The sequence below is a fragment of the Tetrao urogallus genome (assembly GCF_951394365.1).
Source record: "Tetrao urogallus genome assembly, chromosome: 6".
In the NCBI taxonomy this organism is placed as follows: Eukaryota; Metazoa; Chordata; class Aves; order Galliformes; family Phasianidae; genus Tetrao; species Tetrao urogallus.
Genome location: NC_136819.1, coordinates 56,549,252 through 56,574,573, shown reverse-complemented (window position 1 = coordinate 56,574,573; position 25,322 = coordinate 56,549,252). Strand labels below are relative to the sequence as shown.

The 25,322-nt window shown below is 46.5% G+C and overlaps 1 protein-coding gene across 1 annotated transcript; it reads right to left on the bottom strand.

Moving 5' to 3' along the window:
* Positions 1-3,471: 3,471 nt before the first annotated feature.
* Positions 3,472-20,571, bottom strand: GCH1 (GTP cyclohydrolase 1; the record flags this gene model as incomplete). The annotated part of the gene is made up of 6 exons (XM_079537691.1): positions 3,472-3,598; positions 4,476-4,560; positions 5,732-5,763; positions 8,521-8,576; positions 10,766-10,875; positions 20,271-20,571. 6 exons carry the CDS (start codon positions 20,569-20,571, stop codon positions 3,472-3,474), a joined length of 711 nt encoding a protein of 236 aa, XP_079393817.1.
* Positions 20,572-25,322: the final 4,751 nt, after the last annotated feature.

Sequence of the window (25,322 nt, the reverse complement as noted above, 5' to 3'; positions counted from 1 at the left end):
AGGGAGGTTCCTTTCAAATCCCACACTGTCGGTTTTGTTTCTGTTTTGCTTTGTTTTCAAGGCAGGGAATAGAAAATCTCTTGCAGAAGGATCTGCTTTGCCCAAAAGGCTGTTTCCCACCATAGCCACCAGCTTCAACACACAACCACAACGAGAACAGAAACTCCCCTTCACAACAAAGGCAATTCTTAAAAATGCTCCTGAGGCTTCCCACGAGAGCCATTTCCAAACAGGACAGGCCCCTCAGAAGAAACACACGAGGCTGGAGGGCCTTCCCATTCATCACTCCTCTGTTTGTGGCCACCACAAAGCTCACCCACCAAGCTGGCTGCACCCAGTAGATCCCCCATCGCCTGTAGCCCCAACATTTCTGAGTGCCTTTTCTCACCCTCATCTGTGCTTTGACACAGAGATGTGGATGAGAGATTCATAAAGCGATGGTGACTTCCTTAAAAGCATTTCATTCCTTCTTCTTCCTCCCCTTTGCTCATCTAGGCTGCCATCCCTTCCAGTGTCTTGGTTCTGCAAGTCTTTTCTATTATTTTCAAGGATTTGTCTCTGAATTTCAGAGGTATCTGCATCCCATGAGGACACCAGAGCCAGTTCCTTTAACACAGCCTTCCCATCCTGCAGGAGCAGCTGCTGGCCCCAGCTGAGCTCACTGCTTACATGGTACACGCTGGGCTGACTCAGCCAAGATAAAGCACAACTTCATCCTCAAGGTTGGATCACACCTGCATCTTTTCTGCTGTTGGGGTATATTCATTCGGGCAGATTGAACACAGGAGCATTAAAATTCTCATCCCTGGTGGCTCTTGTTCATTTCACAGAGGCACAGCCCTGGCTATGGGGCAGCAGAACTCACCACTGCATCCTCCCCATCAGATCACAGAATGGCCTGGGTTGGAAAGGACCACAATGATCACCTAGTTTCAACCCCAAGATGCTCGGCGCCAGCTGGGAGAGTCAGGGACAGAGGCTCTGGTCTATGGAAAGACCTCCAATGATGCCTTCAACAGGGCTTCAGTCCACAAAAGGACTCTGAGCCCACATGAATCCTAGTGCACACAACATCCTCCAGAGCAGCCACTGCCTCCCCTCTTCCTGTTGCTGAATCCTCTGATACTGAAGACCAGAATGAGGAAGGTTGCACCAACCTTGAAGGAAGATGATTTTGGGCTTGTTTTGTTCTTGGTTTTTTTTTTCCTGTTGCTCTGTCAACAAACAGAAACCTGCTACTGCTTCAGAAGAGAAACTGAACATCATCGTCACAAGGCTGGAGCACTTGCAAGCACTGAAACTACAGGGAAATATTGGTGGTAGGTGGACAGTTGGACTGGACGATCTTGGGACGTCTTTCCAAGCTTGGTGATGATTCTGTGACACCACCACCCACCTCATCCTGTGCTGCCATCACCTGCCAGTCACCAAGGATGCTACCACTCCAAAGGGTAACACTGTGCTTTAATGTTCTTGAAACAATGAATGTTTTTGAGACAATGGACACTGATGAGGTACAACAGCAGGCTGTTTGTACTACACACATACACACACTGGTTGTCATTAAAGCTGATGTATTTGACATGTTCCAAAAAAAGTGCACCAGTCTTACAACAAATAGGGAACAAAATCCAAGGCCACAAGTATAGAGGTATGTTTTAAAGACTACAGGTCACACAGAAATAAAAAACAGCAGTGGTGAAATATGAACTTTATCCTGAATAGAGATAAGTGGTTAAAACACAACCATTTCACTACCTCAGGAGTAAGATTGTGTTTTACAAAGCCTTAACTTCAAACAACTAAAGCAAGCAGAGAGAAACAAATACATTTCTGTGCACCTCTTTGGTCCCCAAGTTCTCCTTCCAACCTAAAAAGGAGAGAGTTTTACATTGAACTTCAAGCAAGAAAGACTTAAGGCTTTTCATCTGGATGTGTGAAACCAACGCTGAACTTGAGAGAGGCAGGATCTGCTGTCTGCCAATAAGGAGAACTAAAGCCATGGAATTAGTGTATTTTGTAAGTGTGCAGCACAGCTTGTTCATGATAGCAGACAGTTCCATAGCACCTAACTCAACAGGTCTAGCTTGCCAACCAGGAACTACAATTCAGGTTAGCTGAACACCTTGGGATTCATATTCAGCAAAGCCAGGGTGACTGTGGGGACCTGCACTGCAGGCATCCCACAGCACAGCTGGCATTGCCTTTGTTTTGTCTCCTGTCCTTAGTTTAAGGAGGGTGGCTTTCAATTGCACATCATGTTTTCCCAATTAAGAGTTACACAACTCCCATTAAAATCCTAACAGAGTATAAGCAGTTCAAGTCAGTTCAGCTGCCTAAAACTTTCTGTACCAACGCTGCCACATACAGAGGTTGCCACATAGACAGAAAACTGCAGTTTAATTCATTTTGACGCCCCTGGAAATGCTTTTCTCAATTGCTCTTATGAAATGAGCTGTAATTTCAGGTTGCTTTGCCCCAGAATGAACTGCCATCAGGCACAAACACAGCGTGCCGTGCTCAGGATTTCAGTGCTCACCTTTGGTCCAACGTTCATGATGCAAACCTTGGAATGCTTGAAGAGAAATCCTCATTTTGAGATCAAACCAGATCTAGCTTCTCAGTCTGACTGATGGAAATCCAAGGGGGAAAACTTAAAGACAGGGAAAAATACCTCTTTGGATATCTGAGCTCTTTGCAGACAAATTCTGGGTCTTCCTCCTAAAACCCCATTAGAGTTTGCTTAAAAATAGTACGAAACTGACAGTTAAAGTGGTGAGACATCCTGAGGCACAGAGAGAAAGGTGCATAAACCCTTTATATATTGAGATAAAACTGCGTTCCAAATCATTTAGAAGTGAATTCCCTGCATGTTAAGAGGTTAGGAAAAATGTGTTTTAAATTCTCAAGTACGACAAACAGAGTTAATACTAGCAAGAATATAAAACACCACCAGAGGTAACATCTCAAGGAGGTGTAACAGACATATCCAGACACTGACAAAGCCACTGCAGGACTTGTAGTAACGACCCAGAGACAATTCAAAACCATCCTTCTCACCAGAGGTGCAGTATTGGCAGCATGTAAGCAGTCCTACAAGGATCCACAGCCGTTTGCTTCCAGTGCTGCACCACGTTTACTCCACTAACATTGTTATTTCACAAATACCCATTTCATTCCCAAAGCACGCTTTCCCCCTCACAGCAGTGTGCTCTGCATGGTAGGTGTAAAGAACCACATTCAACCCCCTATTCGTAGCCTGTAGTTCTGCAATATCAGCCCAGTTGGAGATCCAGGAGCAGCCAACCTCATCATGACATTTCTCATTTGCCATCACAAGTCTTTTACTGAACAAAGACTATGACAACAACTCACGACCATTTAATTTAAGAGTGCGACGTAGGAACAAGTAAGAACAGACGGCGACACTGGACAGAACAACCTCCAGAGTGCATTTAGAGAATAACAGTTTCAGCTCCTGATGAGTGTCAAGAACTCCTCACGGGTCTTTGGGTCTTCCCGGAATACCCCCAACATTGTGCTGGTTACAGTTTTACTGTTCATTTTCTGTACCCCACGCATTACCATACACATATGCCTAGGAGAAAGGAGAGGAAGTCAGTAAATGAGATGTGCTATGAAGAAATAAGAAGTGCCATGAAGACAAGTGTTTCTTATGGGGTCACATTAAATTCTGTGGAAAAATGAAGCTAAAACAAAACTTCTACATCTAGAAAGGGGGTCAACTCTTTGAGAAGGTAGATAACAGCAGGACAAGGGGAAATGGTTTGAAGTTGAAGGAGGGCAGATTGAGGTTGGATGTCAGGGGGAAGTTCTGTGCTGTGAGAGCGGTGAGGGGCTGGAACAGCTGCCCAGAGAGGCTGTGATGCCCCGTCCATCCCTGGAGGTGTTCAAGGCCAGGTTGGATGGGGCCCTGGGCAGCCTGGGCTGCTATGAAATGTGGAGGTTGGTGGCCCTGACTGTAGGGGGGGGTTGGAGCTTCGTGATCCTTGAGGTCTCTCTCAACCTGGGCCATTCTATGATTCCATGAATGGCAAACTGTAAGAAGGGCCAATGGATATCAGCTGTCCTCTGGGACAAAGAAAGCCAAGTTCTCAGCTTCTGAGTGCTGTCTTCTCTCTGCAGATCCTAGGAAAATCCCACCTTACCAATGTGATCATCACAAGGACACGCTTGTTGCTAGACTCAAGCTCTGCTGTACTTAGGGATCCCGTGCGAATGGGACAGCTGACCCAGTTGTCATATTTCTGCAATGGTTAAGGCAAGCCCACACTTCAAACAGCTTCAACCCCTTGCACTGAATGGGCCAAGATCACATCTGTCTACCTCCTCTCTGCCTCAGGTACGTGTCACACAGCTTAGAAGAGCTGAGGCAACACACAGCAGCTCTGCAGCACACAGCTGTTATCACACCCAGCCCATACACTGCTGCAGAGCAGCTCGGGGTAACTCACGTAGCTTCAATCACCACTCCAACTCCAGCAGGCTGTAAGGCTTCTGTGATGGCTATTGCAATTTGTTTGGTAAGGCGTTCCTGGACTGAAAGGACAACAGGGAGTTCAGAACCACTCTTAAAACTGACAAGCTTAAATGCATCATCGTTCCCTGCAAGCATCCTCACTTCCAAGCGTGCCTGCCCCTTCTGCCCAAGCAGGTTGTAGATGCCCCATCCCTGCAGGCATTCAAGGCCAGGCTGGATGTGGCTCTGGGCAGCCTGGGCTGCTGGTTGGTGACCTGCACACAGCAGGGGGTTGGAACTAAATGATCATTGTGATCCTTTTCAACCCAGGCCAGATTCTATGATTCTGCTCCCTGCCCCCAGCCCGAGCTCTGTTGTCTCCAAATGAATTTTATTAATACCAAACCTTAGCTTATATTTTGTACCTTGGAACGGATCTTTTATTTGCTTGTTTATACTGGACGTCATTTTCCATTATGTGTTTGCAGGAGTTTGTGTTACTGTGACTTGCAGTTATGGGAATTATACAGTTAGATTTTCTTGCCTTCCTCTGTTCTTTTATTTACTTTTTCACATATTTACTCACTGGCTTTACTGCTACACTCTCCACTGCCTACACTCACAATTTCCCTTTATTTTAAGAAAAGGATATAGAGCTTTAAAAAAAAGTTAAAGAGCAAATTAAGGGAGGCTACTGCCCTCCAAAGCTTTACTTCCTGCAGCTATTCACCAGTTTGACACTAACGGCCACTAAGACTTCTGTTGCCACAACCAGGCCAAATTCAACCACAGGACAGTGAGAGCTGGCTGAGCCTGATCCAAAGCCTTGGAGCAGCTCTGTAGTTTCCTCTAGCTGTAGCTCATGTAGCTTCTCCAGAGCAGCAAACTTCCTTAATACAGCAGCTCTCAGTCCATCTCTTCAGACAACACTCCTTGAAGGCATGCTCAGCCATCTGGAGGAGAGCACACCTCCAGCAGCATCCAGCAACTCCAGTTATTCCTTGCAGCTGTATCTTACATTTATCCCATGAATCAGTTCCTGCCTACATTCATTTTCATAGGCACATTTTACCCCTCAGGGGAAATGCAGAGGCTAAGTAAGGAGACAGATGAGAAACACCTCTTCAAGAACGCACTGTTTTTCTTCACTCTCTAAAATCTGAACAGTTGTAGCCCACCTCTAATTACTGCTACACCAAGCTAGCCAGCAAAGGGCTGCACAAGCAATAAAAAGAAGATCCAGTTGTTTACCTTGTAGTCTTCTACTGTATATCTCCACAATCCTAGAAGAGAAAAAGGCAATTTGTTTTAGTTATTCCTTTCTGAATATTGTCTGATCTTTCCACTACCAACAGATCGCTGCATTGATCAAAGTTCTTCCTGGAAATCCATCCAGCAATGCTTCTGCTCAGCCCCTGGTTGGCATGGCTCAATGAATTCCCTTACCATTGCTGGTTCTAGTGGCAGGTACCCCTTGTCTGCCACCCCACCATTTTAGGGGCAGACCTATCACTTCTCCTTGGAGCTTCTTTGCTTTGGTTGTTACTTTTGAAGTATTTGTTCTACCACCCACCTGGACCACATGCTTGCAAGGGAATCCACAGCCAAAGACTCCCTGAAAGCTAATCCTTGAGTTAACAGACTGCCTACCAAATGCTGTTTTAAGGATGTTTGGATACTGGGATTCCCAGAAGGCTACTGGCCTTAAGCAAGAGATGTTCTAGATTCCTACATTTAACCCCAGATTTAACTGACAGCTGTGGGAAAATAATTGTTTTTATCAGACATGGAGGTTGGTGGCCCTGCCTGCAGCAGGGGGGTTGGAGCTTGGTGATCCTTGAGGTCCCTTCCGACCCAAGCCATTCTATGATTCTATGATAAAGCAGATACTCTCCACCCATCCTTCACATTTCAGTGCAGGGCTCACCTTGGTGCTCATCTCTAACAGGGTTTCAAATGCAAGCCATCTGCAAAGCGATTCGAGTGATGGTTTGATCATCTATCAACACAGTGCTGAAATCCACATATTTCAAGAAAAAAAGTCCATGGCTGCTGTGTGACTCAGCGAGTTATTCATGCAGTCCTTATGCATGCAGACCAAATGCTTAATTACACGTCAAGTGGCCATGTTAAAAGTTGCTGCAGAAAAATTCAATACCCATCTGGTCAGAGCAGACAAAAGCCAGACCCTGGCTGGCAGCCTGAGGCATCACTTACAAGAAACATTTCTGACAATGAGACTTGCCTGCTGCTTTGGAGAGAGAATTATATGCAGAAAGTCCCCTCCAGAAATGAAATGGCCGTGTTATAGCTATTCTGAACAAAGCAACATAATATTTAGACATTTAGAAACACAATTGATGCTTGGGGTTTGTTCTGTGTGTGTCCTGTAAGCATGTCTGCGTGAAAACAGAGGTGGTGTTATCAAACCTGAGCTTAAAATCCAAGGAAAAGTGTTTGTCTGCTGAATGCAGGTCATCCCCACGGCAGGAACACACCACATTAGACTAATCCTATTATGAAAGATTAGGTCTCCAGTACCAACAGCCTCACAAATCTTTGTGTGAACACTGGTTGCATTATATAGGGCGAGAAAGGGAAGCACTATTTGGCCTACAGATCTCCTCATGGCGAGTACAGAAAAGCAAGCAAGGATAGAGAAGATTTGGTTATACAAGAATCTAATCTTTTCATTATTGAAGGATATGGAAGTTTTACCCTCACTTGAGAAGAGAAAAAAAGGGCAATATTTAACATTCAGAGAACAGTGCAGGAAGACATGCACACACCCAAACATATTTCATTCTGAGAATAAACAGTGGGAAAACTGGACTCTTCTAGCACAATGTTGCCACTTGCTATAAGGACCACTTGAGACAGTTCTAAACCAGCAAATCCAGAGGCAATGGCAGATCCTACAGTATCAGGAGGCAGCTAAGTGCAGGCATAACAAATGTCTGCCATGAGAATTTAAGTGTTTAACTGTGTCAGCCTTCTGATCAGAGCAAATTCCACTCCTGCAAGCGCTGCTAGAAGATGTGAAGCTGGTTGCCCTGTAATACGAGGTTCAAAACGTGACCTCCTAGGGCCCTTCTGCTTCCAGCCCAAACTCACTGCTGTGCAAGCAGAGCACAGAGCAGAGATGGCTGATTTTAAAGCACTTCAGCGTCACACGCAGCACATCTCTTACCCACTAAGAAAACTAACAGGCATGCAGAATTACTAGGCTAATTCTCCTTGGTGTGATTGGAACTGCAGAAAGATTAACAGATGTATCAGGAAAGTATAAGTGTGTCCTATGTGGTTTTTCTGGACTACAGCCCGTGTTTTCAAGCTGCAAGACATCCTTCCACTCAGGTGCCCAATCATCTGCCCAGGTGAGGGATCTACCATCCCCCATTAAATTGTCACCTTTTAACACAACTCAGCAACAGCCCTGACCCAGGGAAAACAATATTTTACATAACAAGTGGATTTCTCAAGTGTATCTTAAATACTTTCTTTCTAAAGCGGAGCCTTAGCAAAAAAGTCTACCCCATGACTCTCTCAGCAGGCCATGAGAGAAAGAAAGAAATGCCAGATTTATCTGATGAAAGCTTTGCATTCAGATCCAGACGGTGTGTTGGTCTGCAGTTTGAGAACCCTGCTCTTATCAGTCCAAACACAAGCAGATCTCCAGCTGCTGGAGATCCCCATTCTGCCTGCTGATCTGCCTTAGGACACAGCCAAGACTCTCCATTTGTTCTTGCTTCTGCGTTCTCTTTCAACACCAATGTTCTGGACAGATGGACGTGCAGAAGTGTTACGGCTCTATTCCAATCAACTGTGATATTAATTAACACAGAGCTCTAAGACTCATCTGTCCTCTCCACACACACACACACACAAACGTGTAATGCTGAGGATTGGTTTAAATCCAAATCCAGGACACAAAGTGTGCTGAGCTTCAGAGGGGGACAAGATTAGCAAGATTAACACAGTTAGCACAGCTTGGAATCCTTTTTACAAATTAGCATCACTTTCATTACATTAGCACTTACCTAGCGAGCTTGCTGAGGCCAAGTACTTGTTTGTTAGGAAGATAGCCAATATGTACCTAGACAGAGGAGAACAAGCCATTAGCAGAATGAAAACCAAACTTCCAAACGTGTACGAAACCCATGCATAGAGAGTGAGATGTGCATATGTCCCAGTAGTGTGAACAGCCCAGAAATCTTAGCAAGTGGGAGGAACAAGCCAGAAAAATTACTTGTGGAGCTATCAAAGGCTGTAATGCCTCGTGAGGTCAGTGTCCTGGTGCAGGATAAGTTGAGCGTTCTGAGGATGGAGAGGAAAATCAGTTCTCTGAAAGTCAAGGCTTATGTTCCAAGTCTCAGGAATGCCACAGAGTACTGCTGTCTTTAGGCACAAAAAGCATTACTTGTTACTACTCAGCGCAGCCCTGTCCATCTGACATAGCCATGCTTTTCTTTCAAGTCCTACAATGGATAAAGGGAGAGAGAAGGACTGCCATTCCAGTAAAGGATATCTGATGGCAAGAAGTACTTTGCCACCAAAACCAGGCTGCACTTACTATTGTTCCTCTTATTGTTGTTCCTATTATTGTTTTAATGCCAACTCATGTGCTACCAGTAGCACCACAGATCACTGTATGAATCAGCCAGCTTCTGTCCTGCCTGACCACGGACTGACTGAACACTCATCAGGAACATGTAATTGCACTGGGCTGAAATGAGTTATGGAGTAGAAAAGTGCTCAGATCTGACGGGAGAAGGAAAGGCATTCAGCTTCCTGCTATACAGAAGGCTGCTGAAATCAAGTGGGCTCACACTAGTGACAGATTACAAACCAGCACTTATGTCACTGTATCAGAGACTTGAAAAATTAGCCACGATAAGGTAGGGGAGTATCAGTGTAGGATTCTGCCTTCGTGCTTTGCCTGGAGGCCCCACCTCAGAGCCCTGTTTTGCTGTACCTGCAGGTAGAGGCACCACAGCACACCTAATTACCTGGCTAACTTGCTCATTCCTATCACTTCTGTTGGGTAATCAACCCACTGACACCTGAAAAGACACGAAACATTTCAGATAAAGCAAGAGACATAACTCAGAAATAAGTGCTGAATCTTGTCCCCCACAAAGTAATTTGTGTGTGTGTGAATTTCTGGATTTTATTCAACATAGAGCTGCAAATACAAGATCTGCTGATGGGGATTTGCAGCCTGTTTGATGTACCCAGCAGGAGAATGGTTAGGCTGAGAACATTTAGAGGTGTACTCAGGCATTCAGCAGACCACTGTATGAGCAGGACCAACTCAGTGCTTGTGAGATTTCTCCAAAGCACACAGGCTAAACTGCTAGATGTAAAAGGAACGCATGGATTGCCACAGAAGTAATGAAGTGAACACACACAGACCGAGTAACCAAGAATAACAGGTGAAATAGAAAGCTTTCACGGGAACAGAAGTTATTTTGTTCTCTGGCAGAAAATGCTAACAGTAAGAAAAGAAAGCAGAGGAAAATGAGTTGCCTCAATAAACAGTTGGTTTCTGTCTGGGTGTTTCATTTTTGGGGGACAGTTTACTCAGAACATTTTGTGGTACTGATCAAATTTTGACAGGTTACAACAGTACTTGCTCCTCTGTCCTGGGAGCGCTCAATGGAGAACAGATGGATCAGAATAAGGTCCATCCTCCTGTGCTCTTACAAGAGTGGTTTTCAGAACTACCAACACCGAACTATTCAAGCTGACAGACGTTGAGTTGTTTTTGTTGGTGGTGGGGATCAGGGGGGAGCGTTCAGCTGTTGGTAGCACCATTTGAAACACCAGCTCTGTACTTGGGAGTCCCAAGCCACGCAGCCTCCTGCTAGCCCATTTAACAGAGGGCTGCTAATCAGAAGTTTGCTCCATTCACAGAGGCACAGGATAGCTCTGAGCCAGCAACTAAATCCGTGACGGAGGCAGCGTGCAGGGTGAGCTGGTTTAATATCAAGATGTCTGCCCTCGAGGCTTGCTGCTGCTTCACAAAGAAGAGCTTTAATGTGAAATGTCAGAAACCATTAGATTAGTTAGACTAGGAAAGGTTGAGCATAGAGCTTTAAATCCAAATAAAACTCACATTAAGGAGGTCTTTCTTATTTGTATTCTCTGGAGATTGACTTTTAGAATCATAGCCGTAAGCAGTAAATACTTACAGCTTTAAAAGCTTTGCAGTTATAGCTACAAAGTCTTTTACATGTGTCTTTTATCACGTATTCCCACGTTTGTTTGACGAGGAAGAGTTACCTTTCCAACAAATGGAACGAGGTGATGCTCACACAATGAGAACATGTCTATGTCCTTCACAATTACCATCTCATCGTGGTCTTCGTCAAAGATGGCATCGTTCAGAACATCTGAAATTAAACATTTGCATTAAGAAAAATACATGCACGAGCATGGAAGGTTCTTCCAGCCAATATCTCAGCAGATCTGTGGCTCAAAAGTATAGATTTTAGGGCTGAGTTATGGGAAGCAAGGAGTAGCATCACCAGCACACTTTGGTTTGGATACAGTCACAATCACATGTACACTACGTCAAAAGTCAGTCTGTAGTGTTCTATTTGAATAATAGTTTGTGCCCAGGTTAGAACAAATCCAGCCTTTGTGGAACTTCTAGCATCTAATATCAATTAAAACTACAGCTCATCAAGCCAGCAATGAGGAGCAGAGCACACGTCTAGATGGGCTTTCATTGTGCTTGCATATACCACGAGCAAAGCTGAGCCTTAGGTTTGAGAAAAGCTAAGCCATCACAGTGGTTTCTGCAGCCCCAACACCAGCATTGCTATCCTCCAGGATGCTCCATGCCCCAACGATAGCTTTGCATCTCACCCTGAAGCACACCAGCCAGCAGCTGATCAGGCACATGCAGCAGTCACAAAGGTCTGTAGCCAAAGACCAGGGGGATATTTGCTGTTCTGCACTGAGAGCAAGCACGCATTGTATACTGCTTCTGAATTCTGCATCTCAGATTTAATGGAGAATTAATATGGAGAAAGCCACGAAGAGGAAGAGTTGGTGCAGTAAAGAAAGGAACATGTAGCATGAGATTTTGCCAGTCCCAGAGCTCAGCACAACAGATCCTCAGTTGGTTTTCCAGATTCAGCAACCCCCTGATGTTAAAGTCCCGCAGGATCCTTCAGTTCAGGTTACAGCAGATCACAGTGGTCTCCACAAAGAAAGGCCACAGTGAGCAAGACCGTGTTTGGAGAGTGTCAAAGTAGAACAGCCCCAAGGTAAGGGAGCCTTTTAGGAGACAAGAGAAAACAGAGGGAAAAACAGAGTGAGGGAAGGGACAGAAGGGCTGACAATCAGCACAAGGAGCTCTGCAAAGAAGTTAGCTTGAAGCCACACACACTTGGAGTCATTTCCAAGAAGCAGAGTAAGACCCACCATGGCCATAAGGGAACAAGGAGCCACTCTGTTTGGCTTTATGCCTTTATGCCTTCCCCTGACATGCACGCACACCTAATGGCCACCATCTGTTGTCGATACGTATCATCATCACGGAGCATTTTAATTTCCTGCTTGCTATCAGCACTACACAGGTAACCCTGGAAACTGTGTGCAAGATGTTCTGCCTGCTACGCACGTCCTTCCCAAGAAGGGCTGGCGACCTGCAGAACAGCAGGGCTGAAGCCCAGAAGGTTTCTGAGCAGGGACAGAGGGCACGAAAGAGGCCAGGAAAAAATCCCATAAAGGCACATGATTTTGTGCATCAAATTTTACAGCCCAGTTTACACCAGACACTGTTGGGAAGGTTTTTGATTGCATGGGAAGCATCATGCTGTTGTATTATGAATGCAGCCAGAAAGAGACAGAATTTGGAAGAGAGCAGGCTTGGAGGACAACAAAGAGAAGCCAGAGCAGTAATGCAGGTTCTCAGCACTCACCCCGCGCTCCACAGATGTGCCATTTCCACAGCAGAAAGGCAAACAGTGGTTTCACAAAACCTGCTGCTATGCCCAGCACTGATAAAACAAAAGCCAAACAGATCCCAGAAGCATCTCCAGAGCAACTGATGCTGTTATTAGACCACCAGCTTGGCTCACACCAGCACTGCCAGCAGCGCATCGGGGCCTGATGTTAGATATGGATTTACGTCAGCACAGTTGTGGAGCAGAATGTTCAGGACAATCAGAAACGTTCACATCCTCATTAAGAGCCACCGTAATGTGTGACAGCATTGTGTCACACAGCAGAAGGTAATTCAACACGGAAAAGTCTCATATTAATATATAAACACACATAAATGTATGCATATACAAACTCATTGATGAAATATATATAAGTGGATCCTTAGAGACTTCATCCAAGGGGCCAAGATCAGTTACCAGAATCACAGAATGGCTTGGGTTAAGAGAGACCTCAAGGATCACGAAGCTCCAACCCCCCACCAATGCAGGGCCACCAACCTCCACATTTCATAGCAGCCCAGGGCCCCATCCAACCTGGCCTTGAACACCTCCAGGGATGGACGGGGCATCACAGCCTCTCTGGACAGCTGTTCCAGCACCTCACCACTCTCACAGCACAGAACTTCCCACTGACATCCAACCTCAATCTGCCCTCCCTCAACTTCAAACCATTTCCCCTCGACCTGCCATTATCTACCCTTGTAAAGAGTTGAAGAAGGAGGAGTTGTGTTGTGTTATGGAGGCAGCTGTTACCATAGTGTAGGGCAGGGAAAAAGAAGGCCAACAGACCCATCAAGTGCCACACAGGCAACCTCAGGAAAAGAAATACATCCCTCCCCATGGCCAAAGCAATTAAATAGGTACACAAAGGTCATCCCTCCTTTTTGCATATCCTCTGTCAGGTTATGGCAGCTTGGGCAGCGAAGAAAGTTTAGAAGCAAATAAGCACGTAGATCTTTGTGCCAAGAATATAACCACAGAGCTGCAGAGTATTTCAAACTTCTCATTTATACAGATCTTGTCAATTTTGCACAAGATCTTCTGAATATTACTAGCAAGCTGCAGCCAGGCGACAGCCGAGAGCTGCTCAGCTGCAAAACTTCTCCAGTTGTGCCCACAGCAAGCTGTGTCAATTGGAACAAGCAGCACCTTGAGGAGGAGGAGGGCCAGAACCCACAGAGGAAGAAAGAAGCTGCATGTTAACCCCTCTGCTACCCCTTCACCACTGCCAGGTGATACCAGGCAGACAGAGGCAAAACAAGAGGTGAGACAGAAGGCCAGCACCCGACTGTGCTGTAAGAGCAGAGCTCCAGTCCTGCTTGAGTCCTTCCTGCTCACTTTACAAGCTGCCTCTCCTGAAAAATGAGCACCGTTCAAAGTCTGTGTCTGTCTCAGCACCTCCCATACACACATATCCCTTTCAAATCCAAGCCCTGAGTGGCATCAGATGAGTCAGGTAAAAGTAGCTGAGCCAAGATGCTGGACTGTATCCTGCTGCACCTTAATTCAACAAGGAAAAACTCCCTCCAAGTGCCATCCATGTAATCCTCCATATCAAGAAAAGGACAAGATTTGCACATCCTCTGCTTACAAGGAGGCTGGCACATCCATCCGCAGTCTCTTGGCCCCTTGGGATGATACTTTCCCTCAATTCACCCTGCTTTTATTAGTCACAGCTGTGCTTGAGAGCTGCTACCAAACGCTGTCAATGCACCAAAGGAGCCTGCAAACATCACTACTTTCATTCTCTGCCACCCAAGAAAGGCTGAGTGAACTTGTTGCTTAAGCCCAGGTGCATCACGTTAAGGGAATGCAAAAGTTTGGATAAAAATGCAGAGCTGTAAGGAAGTGAACAAGAGCAAGCACAGAGTTACGGACAGTTATTCCAGTCGGTACATCCACCAGCCCAGATCCCATGTTCTGATACAGAAGCTTCATTGGGCTGTTAAAGACTAAGCAGTCATTCCTGCTGCAACTCCTGAAACAGATCAGAATTAATTTCCCCCTTTATCTTCCTCAAGAGTTGATTTAAAAAAAAACCATCATAACCGGATAAAGACAGAATGAGAAAGACCTTTCAGGACTTTGCGTCAGAGCTCAGCAAAAAGACCTGTTGCTATAGAAACTATTTGCATAGCTTTAATGTGACACGGGAAAGCAAATGCACCTCTGGCAACCAAAGAGGATGGAGCCCACCCAGCAGCTGGCTCCGTAGGTGAGGGGAATGGAGGATGACAGCCCTCTGTAGAGCAGCACTGCAGCATTTCAGATGCCTGGTCTTGGCTAGATCTTTCAGATAAGAGCCTGAGATGGTTGTAGGATGCTCTCAGTATGAGCTGGGTTGCTTCACTCCAAGGAGGAAGCCAAGCTGAGGATTGCTCACTGTAAGAGGGATGGAGGCGGTCTCAGATTTAGCAACCCAGCTCCTTGAGCTCAGCCATCCTGGTAGCCATAAGCACAAGGTTCTGCAAGGCTCCAGACTGCTCTCACTCACATGGTAGATGTGGAGGATGCTCCAAAGAGCCCAGAGACCACAGACAAACTGTTCATTGAGATGGAACTAGCTGAGGCACAGCGGCAGATACATTCGGCTGGCTTTATTGGGCACTTCCTCTCAATCTGAGAAGAGATGGAATTGACAGAGCAGAAGACCTGAGCTAATAGATGAAGGCACGGTAGGCAAGCCAAGAAGAAAATTGCTATAAAATCTTTCAGTTGTTGCTAAGTGGTGAGATTGAGAGTCAAAACTGACTGTTCGTATTCATGCATCCATACTACACAAGAATTGAAGCTAGAGAAAACATTCCAGCCAAGAAACACAAGAGAATTATTGCAGCTTTTCAGCCCTGAAAGGTACCAGGAATTTATTATGCATAAAAAGAGGAAAATCAGGCTAGAAAACTCATTCATATAAAGAGAGTTTGTACTCCTGCAGAAAGTTAATGACTTCAGGTTGCTAAGGCAGAGGGTGGACTGGGTATGCCAATTCCCAACAGAATCACCATCTGCTTTCAGAAGTCTTGAACAGCTCTACGAAGAGACTCAACCTAAGCCGTAATGAGGCTATTTTAGCTGGCAATAAGAGTTCCAAACCTGCAGAGAATAATTAAACAGGCATTAGCACCACGTGGCTTCCTTGCCACTGTATACCTTCCCAACAGGAAGGAAGCAAAGCATCAGAAAAAAGGATTTACAAGTTTATGACTAACATTTCCGACTCCATCACTGTCACACCAGAGGACTGGAAACAGTCATTCTGCTTCAGAAAGGAACATTCTTTTCAGAAGCAAAACTTAATTCTCCAGCTGCCAGAAATGATACATCTGGTCCAGCTCTTTTACAACTCACACTGAAGAATTAAATCAGGAGGAAAAGCACCAGGGCTGCTCCGCTAATTCTAGCCATCAGCTTTATGGATTCATTCACCCTCTTACAAAGACATTCCACACTGCAGAGAGAGACTGAAGCCTATTCATGTGAGTCATGGCAGACTCTCAGATGAAGCTAAGCTGAGGTTTGGAAGTTGTTTTTTGCCAATATATTTCTTAAAAAGAGGGAAATCAGGGCCGTGGAGACGCTCATTAATATGTATCTGGATTTGAACACCTCATTTCACAGAAGGTGCTGGAAGCTCCCATCCACGCTTCTTTCTGAAAATGAACCAAATGGAGATCACAGACAACGTAACAACGCTTTGAAAAACAACATGAAGAGATCAGAAGTCTTTAATAGCGTAAGATCCAAGAGATTAAGATAGTTAATAAACTCTGGGGGGAAAAATCTAAGTGTATGAAATTTGGTGTTGCTTAACTACTGATGGTCAGGGAGGTCATCCTGAGAAGGCCCAGCGCTAGAGCACAGGATTCTCACTGCCTTCAGAACCAGGGCTGGGGGCTGAGAAGCACCCCAACATCTTACCCTGGACAATCCCTCTCTCCAGCCTTCAGTTCAAGAAACAAACCAAAGCCACACTGCTGATATTTAAGTTCATACATAAGGCTGTTATACCAGTGAAAAGTAAGAGAACCAGCAGTGCTTCGCCTCCAGCAACAAACCACTCAAGCAACTCCTCAGCTCTCAGCAAAGGGCAGTGCTTTCGGTCAGTCTTGTTTGTTTAAGGCACTGCCTATTTCTATGCAGACACACACAGCTCAGCAGGTGTTAATCTACTGGTATTAGACCTCACCTGACCCATCTGGTGGTGCTCAAGGATGGAGTGATGGCACCAACGGACAAAGGAAAGACAACTGATGTCATCTACCTGGGCTTCTGCAAGGCGTTTGATACAGTCCCACATCATAACCTTGTCTCTAAGTCGGAGAGATACAGATTGGAAGGGTGGGCTATATGGTGAGTAAAGAGCTGCTTGGATCATTGCAATGATCTACGTTCAGATAGAGGCTGATCCTGAGTGGTGCACCCCACACACAACACCTTTACCAATGACACAGATGATGGGACCGAAGACACCCTCAGCAAGTTGATTGATGACACCAAGCTGAGTGGTGCAGATGATACAAAAGAAGAAAAGGACACCATCCAGAGGGACTGAGACAGGCTTGAAAAGAGGGCCCAGATGAATCTAAAGAGGTTCAACAAGGCCCAACTGAGCTAATGGGGACACCCAGCCCATGGCAGGGGTGGGACTGGAGCAGCTTTTGCATCTCCAGCAACCCAAACCATCTTCTGACTCTATGATTTTAACAAGGTTCAACACACCAGAAGGACAGCGAAACCTCCTAACTTGATTGAAAGCTGCACACCAACTGGAGAGGTCTTTCAGCTTTTATTTATATGACAACCATCATTACCAGCAACTATTTAGCAAACACGCCTCTCAGCTTGAAGTGCTTACATACAACGAAGACAAGCGAACTTCCCCCTGCAGATGTAGGGAGCCTGTTCAGCTTTGTCTGATGTTTCCTGGACCGTAAAGGAGCAGGATCTGCTGTCCCGTGTTTTGTTTTGAGGCATCTCCAACGTGTGCTGTTTCTGGAACTCACAAAATTGTAACTGAAGATTTCAGTTACAAGTTGGTCTGAAGTTTTGATTTCCACATATTCACCCATTTACTGTGTATCATAGAATGGCTTGGGTTGGAAAGGACCTGAAGGATCATGAAGCTCCGACCTCCCTGTCGCATGCAGGCCCACCAACCTCCACATTTAATACCAGGCCAGGATGCCCTATGCACACATTTATGCTGTGCAGCATTCATAGTCCAGTGAACAGCACTTCCAAGCATAACATCAAGCACTTACTGAAGGAGGGACAGATCTCCCCAAATTCTGCCTTCGAGTGTTTGATAGACAATTGCCTGAACGACTACAAGGATGCTGAAGGCTGCCAGCCAGCAATTAACAGCTCAGATCACTTTGATTAATCAAAAGAACACATTTCTGTTTTGTTGTCATCTGCTTCCAGAATGAACAAGCCAATAAATCTGACCCTGGTGCAGGGAAAGAAAATACATTCTTGTGGGGTCATGCAGAAGCACTGAGTGAAACGAAGAAGTAAAACTTCTGGTATCTTGCAATGGCTACTAATATGCACAAACTCAAGAGTAAACTGCTAGCATCTTTAGATCTGCTCCCCAGATGGATTTTACCTGAAACCCCCAGGGGTATCCATGCTCCTCCAATAAAAATCTGATGGTCTCCACCATAAGATGAGATCAGTGCATTAATTTGAACATCTTTTGTCAAGGTGAGAGCTTGGGCCTTTAGGAGCCCAACCAGGATTAATGCACATAGCAGGGGTTGAAAGTAGATGATCATTATGGCCCTTTTCAACCTAACCCAGGCCATTCTATGATTCTATGAAAGGGAGAACACATCCAGAAAGAAGACTGAAAGCAGATATTCAGCAAATCAACTCTACTGATGGCTCTGAAATGCAATATTGACAGCTGCAGAAAACAGATAAGGATGAATAAATGTAAAGCAGGAACACTGTTACTCTGCACTGTCAAGCTAGGAAATACACCTGCAACAGAAGCTACGTCAGGTTCTCTGCTACTCACAGAAACCTGAATGGAGAGAAAGGGCAGAATTCAGATGTAATCCTCCCTGCAACACAGGATTTATTTATGAAGGATAAAGAAGTACAACAGCTTTCAGCACCCCATCTGCACTCAGAAACACTCAGTGGCAAATCAAAGCGAGGCACCATTCATTAACAAACAGCAGGCAGCTGAGCTGTGACCAACCACATAACTGTTCTTGCTTACTGTAGGAGAAGCTCGAGTCAGAAACACCAAACACTGCAGATCTCCTCTGGTGTACTTTTCACTGCGCCCTGTCCATCCTCCCCTAGATTTCACAGCTTGGAAATACATTTACTACATCATTTTGTGTTCCTGTACCGTATGGAAAAGTAAAATTAAAGTTGCTTTCCCCCCCACCTCCCTACCCAAGGTGGTTACCCAAGCAGAAGGCTGACTTCAAGCTCTGCAGCTGTACTGCATTCCCTGCTTCAGCCTGTCTGGTTTTCAGCTCTGTTTCACAATGCACTTAGGACCTCCCATGCAGAACTGAACTCCACACCAATTCACAACTCCAACCACCAGATATTTTGCTGGCTTGTAACAAACTGTTCTTCAGCTACAGTTCACCCCCTCTCATTTCACTACTAAGAGCAGGAAGACCAGAAGCACAAGAGACAACCCACCCAGCACAGGAAAGGATGCCTGCATCACAGCTTCCTCTTATTTCCTAGAAAAGTAGCAAAACAAAAAGCAGACCAGGAGCATAGTACCTAACAGTGAGAGTAACAGGTGGATAGAAACAGTGTATAGAATCATCATAGAATGGCCTGGGTTGCAAAGGAGCACAGTGCTCACCCAGTTCCAACCCCCTGCTGTGTGCAGGTCGCCAACCAGCAGCCCAGGCTGCCCAGAGCCACATCCAGCCTGGCCTTGAATGCCTGCAGGGATGGGGCATCCACAGCCTCCTTGGGCAACCTGTGCCAGTGCCACCAAGGCTGACCATTCAGGAGGGGGTACCCAGAACCACTCTGCTCTAAGAAACACATGTGAGATTGGGACAGATGAACCAGCATCCCTCATTATCCAGTGGAGCAAAAGCTTGGGGTGAATTAACAGGAATCCATCTGGTTTAGCTGCAGCAATATTGAGAGAGGAGCTGAGAGTGAGCAACCTCTCAGCACGGAAATGTGTTCAGAAGAAGAAAACCCTGCTTGAACCAGGCAGGTTGGGTGTGAGAGCTCCTGTATTACAGAGCAACAAGGAGACAAATGCAGCCCCCGAGCAGGGTGGCACGGGGGGGCTGGAGATTCGTGATCCTTGAGGTCCCTTCCAACCCGGGCCATTCTATGACTCTGAGCAGACAAAGTGTCGTTGTGCGAGACCTCGATGAGAGTCCATCCCAAACACGGCGTGCGGCGAGACCGAACGAGAGGACAACCCAGCACCGACGTGAAGCTGAACACCAGGATCGCTCCCAGAGACGGAGCAGCAGCTCCCAGGGCGAGTTTAGGACGTGACATCGCAACAGGAAGAATTGCTCAGCGAGTTAGAGCCGCGAGTTACACGCAGAAGGGCTTCGGGGAAACGAAAAGGGAAAGCGAAGCAGCAAGGCAGGCTCCGGGTTGAGCAGCGCCCGGCTCAGCGCTCGCGTCCCTCATCCTCCAACCGAAACTCACCTACGAGCGTCAGAAGGAGCGGAAGGGGAACCGGAGGGGAACTCCCTCGTTTCCCAAGCCCCGCATTACAGCACGCACCGAGCGCAGCCCTTACTGGCACGGCTAGGAGGAAGGAAGGCGAGGTGAACCCCCGCCCCAGGTGCCCCTCCGGGCTCGGCGCGGCCGCCTACCCGCGATGGTCTCCTGGTAGCCCTTGGTGAAGAACTGCATGGCGGTGGCCGCCCTCCAGGGCGTCTTCAGCAGCCCCTGCCGCTCGGGATCCTCGCCCAGCGCCCTCAGGATGGTGGTGTAGGCGGCCGCCAGGCTGGGCAGGCTCAGCTCGTTGTCCTCCTCGCTGCGGGGCCGCTCGCCCCGCCATCCGTCCCCGCTGCCGCCGCTAGCGGCGGACACACGCGGCTTCTCTGTGCCCAGCGTGGGGGACGGCGGTCCCTCCCGCCGTGCGTACCCGTTGCAGCTCCGTGCCGCCGCCATAGGCGCCGGCAGAGCCGGCCCGGCCGAGAGCGCTACACAAACCCCAGTCCCGCACTGCCCTCCCTCAACCCCACCACGCTCCCGCCCGACTGAGCGCAGCGGCCCGCTTTATACCGCCCGCGCCGCTCCCATTGGCTGGCGCCGCTCTTACGTCACCGCTCAGCCAGCCGCCGGGATCCGGGTTCGAGGCGCGGGCCGAACCACCCGCAAACCGCCCGTAGGGAGCACGGAGCTGCAAAAGCAGGGATGGGGGGAAAGGGGAAAACGACTGGCTGCTGCCTCCAGGGGGTCTTGGGATATGTCAAACAGCGCTTTTCCGTGATGGAAATACGTCATTCATTCCTCGTGCAATTACATATTCATCAGTATGTTCCCATCATATGGGATAATTCCGTGCGCTGGTGTTTCTGTGCTCCCACCTGCAGCCCTGCATTCAATGGGGATGTGCTGCTGGGTTTAGTCGTTGGAACCAAAGGAATTTCCAAAGGTGCCTATGTTCCTCGGTACTCCTCAGGCCAAGATTTTATCAACAATTCTTTATTAATTAACCCCAGTGCCCACTGGGCAACGACGACCACTAAGAACTCCTTAAGGGAACCACTGCTGTGCCAGAAAGGCTGAGGAAGGACCTGGGCAGTATTATCTGGGTCAAGTGAAACCATCTAAAAGGCATTTCTTAAATGCAATTTCTGCACTGACAGCCGTTAAATGGCAGAATTAAATCACACGCTGTATTTTTTCTGCCATTGACTCAAGTAGGAGCACTGGGCACTTGAACTCAGCACTTAAAGTCTGAGCTGACAAATTCCTCCTCCTCAACCCATCCGCAGCGATTTGTGTCGGCCTGATGTCTTGCTAAGAGCTCAGGCAGGAGAGCAATGCAGATCAATAGCACCATTAGCATTGAGCCAGAGCGTGGCCCCAGCACAGCCCTGCAGAGCTCTCCGTCCCAATTCTGAACCACGGATGGCTTCAGCTTCACCAGTGCAGCTCGCTGTGCCCGTGCATCTCCCCACTCCATTGCTTCCCAGCATTATTAGCCCAGGATCAATAAAGCCATTCGCAGAGCAGGCTGCTCTCTGGCAACACAGCACTTGAAATTGTTCACCCCCATTTCCTGACCATTTGTGTCCACTCAAGTCCTGCGTCAAGTGGCTCTTCACAGCCCAGGTAAAGATCAGCGTGGTGCCTGCCTCTAAGTAAACGAATGAGTTGGGCCATTGTTTTCCTTTGCAGCAGAATTATATTACAAAGCTTGGAAAGCCAAAGAAAATATTCTTTGGGAGGTGAATACAAACCTTATTGCTTTACAGTACAAGTGTTCTTTTCTCGGAATAAATGTCTGGCTTCCTGTGAGCCTGGCACTCCCTCTGAAATCAAACAGGTCTGCAATGCTCCAGCACGCCAAGTCGTCCATTTATAGATCTTCTCCAGAGATAAAGGGCTTGCCACGCTCTCCAGCTGCAGAGCTCAGGTGGATGCTCACTGCTTTGAAAGGCCAGCAGGCTGCACCCTCTGCTATGAGTCTTTTTTGCTGGTTTTTGGCACTTGTATCTGTCTTGCAAGGCTGGACATGTTGCACGACTCGATCTGTTGATGTACAACAGAATACCCCACGTGCAAAACAAGACAGCAGGTTTTGGCATGGGGATTGTCTTTAAGGTCAAATAACACGATGAAACGGAAGAACGCAGCAGTCAGAAGCAGAGTGAGGGAGAGGAGATGCTTTGTGCTCCTGGGATGTGGAAAGGAGCTGTGACAGTAGCAGAGGAGCAGGCTGAGACGCAGCAGCACTTTCCATTGCTGCACTGCAGGCTTGGGGTGAGCACAGAGCCCCACAGCTGGGAATTAAGTCCTATTTTGAAAGAAAAACAGCTAGTCAGGTTTTAAGTTTTCCTTAAAGATCCATTCCATGTTTTCTGGTGGGTTTGAGTTCATCGTTCTGCGAACACCCAGCTCTGCTTGGCACTGCCCAGCCAGGTGGAAGCCTCCTGGCACTGGGAGGTTATTTGCAGCTCTGCCTGCAGCTGGGCAATGGAGCGGAGTGCAGCTCTGATGAAAGAGCTGGGGTCTGGAAGCAAGGCAGGTGCTGCTGCTGGCTGCTAATTTTGGTGCTGGGGCCAGCAGCAGTGCTTAGTTAATTTAATTAAATGCCAGGGCTAAAATGCTGTTCCTTTTTGCACCTCTCCACCATGTTGCAAAGTGGAGGACTGCAAGAAGGGCACACCACCACTTCCAGCCCCCTACCTCTGAGATCCCAGCTGTAATGTAGGAAGCAGTTCTGCTGCTGCTTTCCAGCCCCGTGCACAGCAGTGAGATTCAGACTGTGGCCCCCAGGCTGTGGACATTGGGTCTGATGAAACCCACAAAAAATATAAAACAAAAATTAAGCCAGGAGAAAAGCAAACAGGAACTGGGGACTTGCAAATGGCATCTGACGTCCTCTCAGTTATTTCCATGAATTCATCCGCTAAATCCAGGAGTCTCCCTCAAAACAGACCTTTGGCATGTTTGTTCAGAAGAGCCACGCGATTGCAAAGATCCAGCTCTCTGAAACCAGCCAGAAAACTTTTCTGCAAGTTTACTTTGGATGTTTCCTCCCTCCTACAGGAGCCAAAAGGACTTTGGATGCTTTGTGGGACCAGCTGTACCTACCTGCTTCCATTGCAGAGCAGGAACTGTGCTGGATTTGTGCAATTTGAAGATGTGAGACAGCAAACAGACACAGACCCAACAGCTGGATCTACAGACCAGTTTGGTTCTGTTTCTCTTTCATCAGCAGCACTCTTTTTCCCTCCAAAACAATGCCACTGCATCAGAAGCTACCAGTCAGCATCCTGCTCAGGAGGAATAAGGTAGAAATAATTCACTGACACGTGCCCAGATATTCCCAAAGTCATCCAATCTGAACATTCTGCTTTTCAAAGAGGGATTTCCATCTTAGTCATTAAAATGTTTTGTTTTGTTTTGTTTTCCTATCATAATTTGGGACACAGAGTACATTTCTGAGCCAGTTCCAGACTCTTTTCTTATCTACCTGATTTTTCAGCTCACCTTTTGAGCCTGCAAAGGACTTCAATGTCATGAGCCCAAGATATCAATGCATTGCACAAGTACACGATGCAGCCTTCATGAGGGAGCCCTGGAGACTTAATTTCTTCTTGTATTTTGGCCTGCATAAAAGGACACTGGCAGGTAGCTCAGTTTGAATATGAAGAAAAAAAGAAACGTTGTCCATTCCCGCTCACCCCATCTCCCAGGACCATGATGAGGACTCTAAACTGTCATCACAATTACCCAGTCCAGCAGAAAAACAACATTACACAGTTCACTAAGCCCACAGTGATTTTCTATCAGGATGTTTTTCTTACCACTGCTATCCTGTTGTTCTTCAGTAAACCCAAATGCTGAAATATGCCTTGCTGCCTAAAACACTCATCCTGTACAGCCATCAATACCATCATTTCTTCTCAAAGTATGCAGGCAACTGTTGGAACATCCCACTACTCTTCTGGATTTTCTGCTGTGTCAATGCAGTCCCTCTGTGTAAGTACACTTACATTAATTCTTACTTACTGTCAGCACTGAACCATAACATGAGAAACAATTACAAGAACAGTGGATCTAAAAAAGGGATTTAAATTAACGGGTCTTAAGATTTTTCCCTATGTGTTTACCATCCCAGCTGACATCATCACCCTTCTATTTTCTAAGTACAGGGAAAATAGGAGGGTTTTTTTTTTGCAGAACACCTCTGCAATGTACAAAAATCACTCTGGATCTTCAACCTACAGATTTTAATGTTAAAAATGTCTTCCCAGTGGAGAATCATTCGGCTTTTCAGTAATAAAATGAAGAGAAATGAAGAATAAAAAGATTTGTAAAGCCAGAAAAAAAAAACCAACAGGATGCTGTTATGTTAAATTGGTTTATCTCAAAAAAAAAAAAAGTTCTGAAACTTGAATTTCTTTCAAATGTATCTACTAGACACATTGCCTCTTCCCCAAAGAAGGGTAAATATGACTGCCTTAAAGTCTGTTTAATTACAAAAACTGTAAAGGAAAGGAACAATCCCATTTCATTTTAAAAACAAACACGTGGAACAATGCACACAATTTCTGAGCACTGAAGTAGACAGGGAAAGCACATTTGCACAGTCTGGCATGGCTCGTTTTTGCACACCTAACACTCCTAATTCAGCTTCAGTCCTACCTGCCCTGGTTTGCTGTCCCAGCCTGGGTCAGGCTTCTCAGTGACTGCCTCACATGCTGACACTGCAGCTGACCATCAAGATGTTAAGTCATCATCTTCCCCTCCTTCTCATTCCTTGCACTGTCCTTCTCTTACAAGTGTTTGCAGCAGGCAGAAGGAATGGCAGAGAAGCCACGGCTCTAAAACCACAGAACAGTTTTGTACATAGCATATGCTCCCCAGAACAACTCACCCATATTTAGCACCAAATATTATGAGCGTGCAGACACATGGCTGCACAAAACTGTGGCACTGCACTTCTAGGTAACAGGACCATTAGCATTAGTTCTTCTGTCTGTCTTTACACTAGCAACTTGCAAAGAGACCTGATGAATGGATTCAACATTTCTCTAAAGAGTCCATCATAAAATACTTTCTAAAAACATTTGGAGCAAGGCACTCCCTTTTTGCTAGTGCTCTTTGAGTGCAGCGGCACATTTCTGAAAACACTGCATAACTGCACTGAGAAAGCAGATGCTGAGGAGGTACCAGCTCTGCTG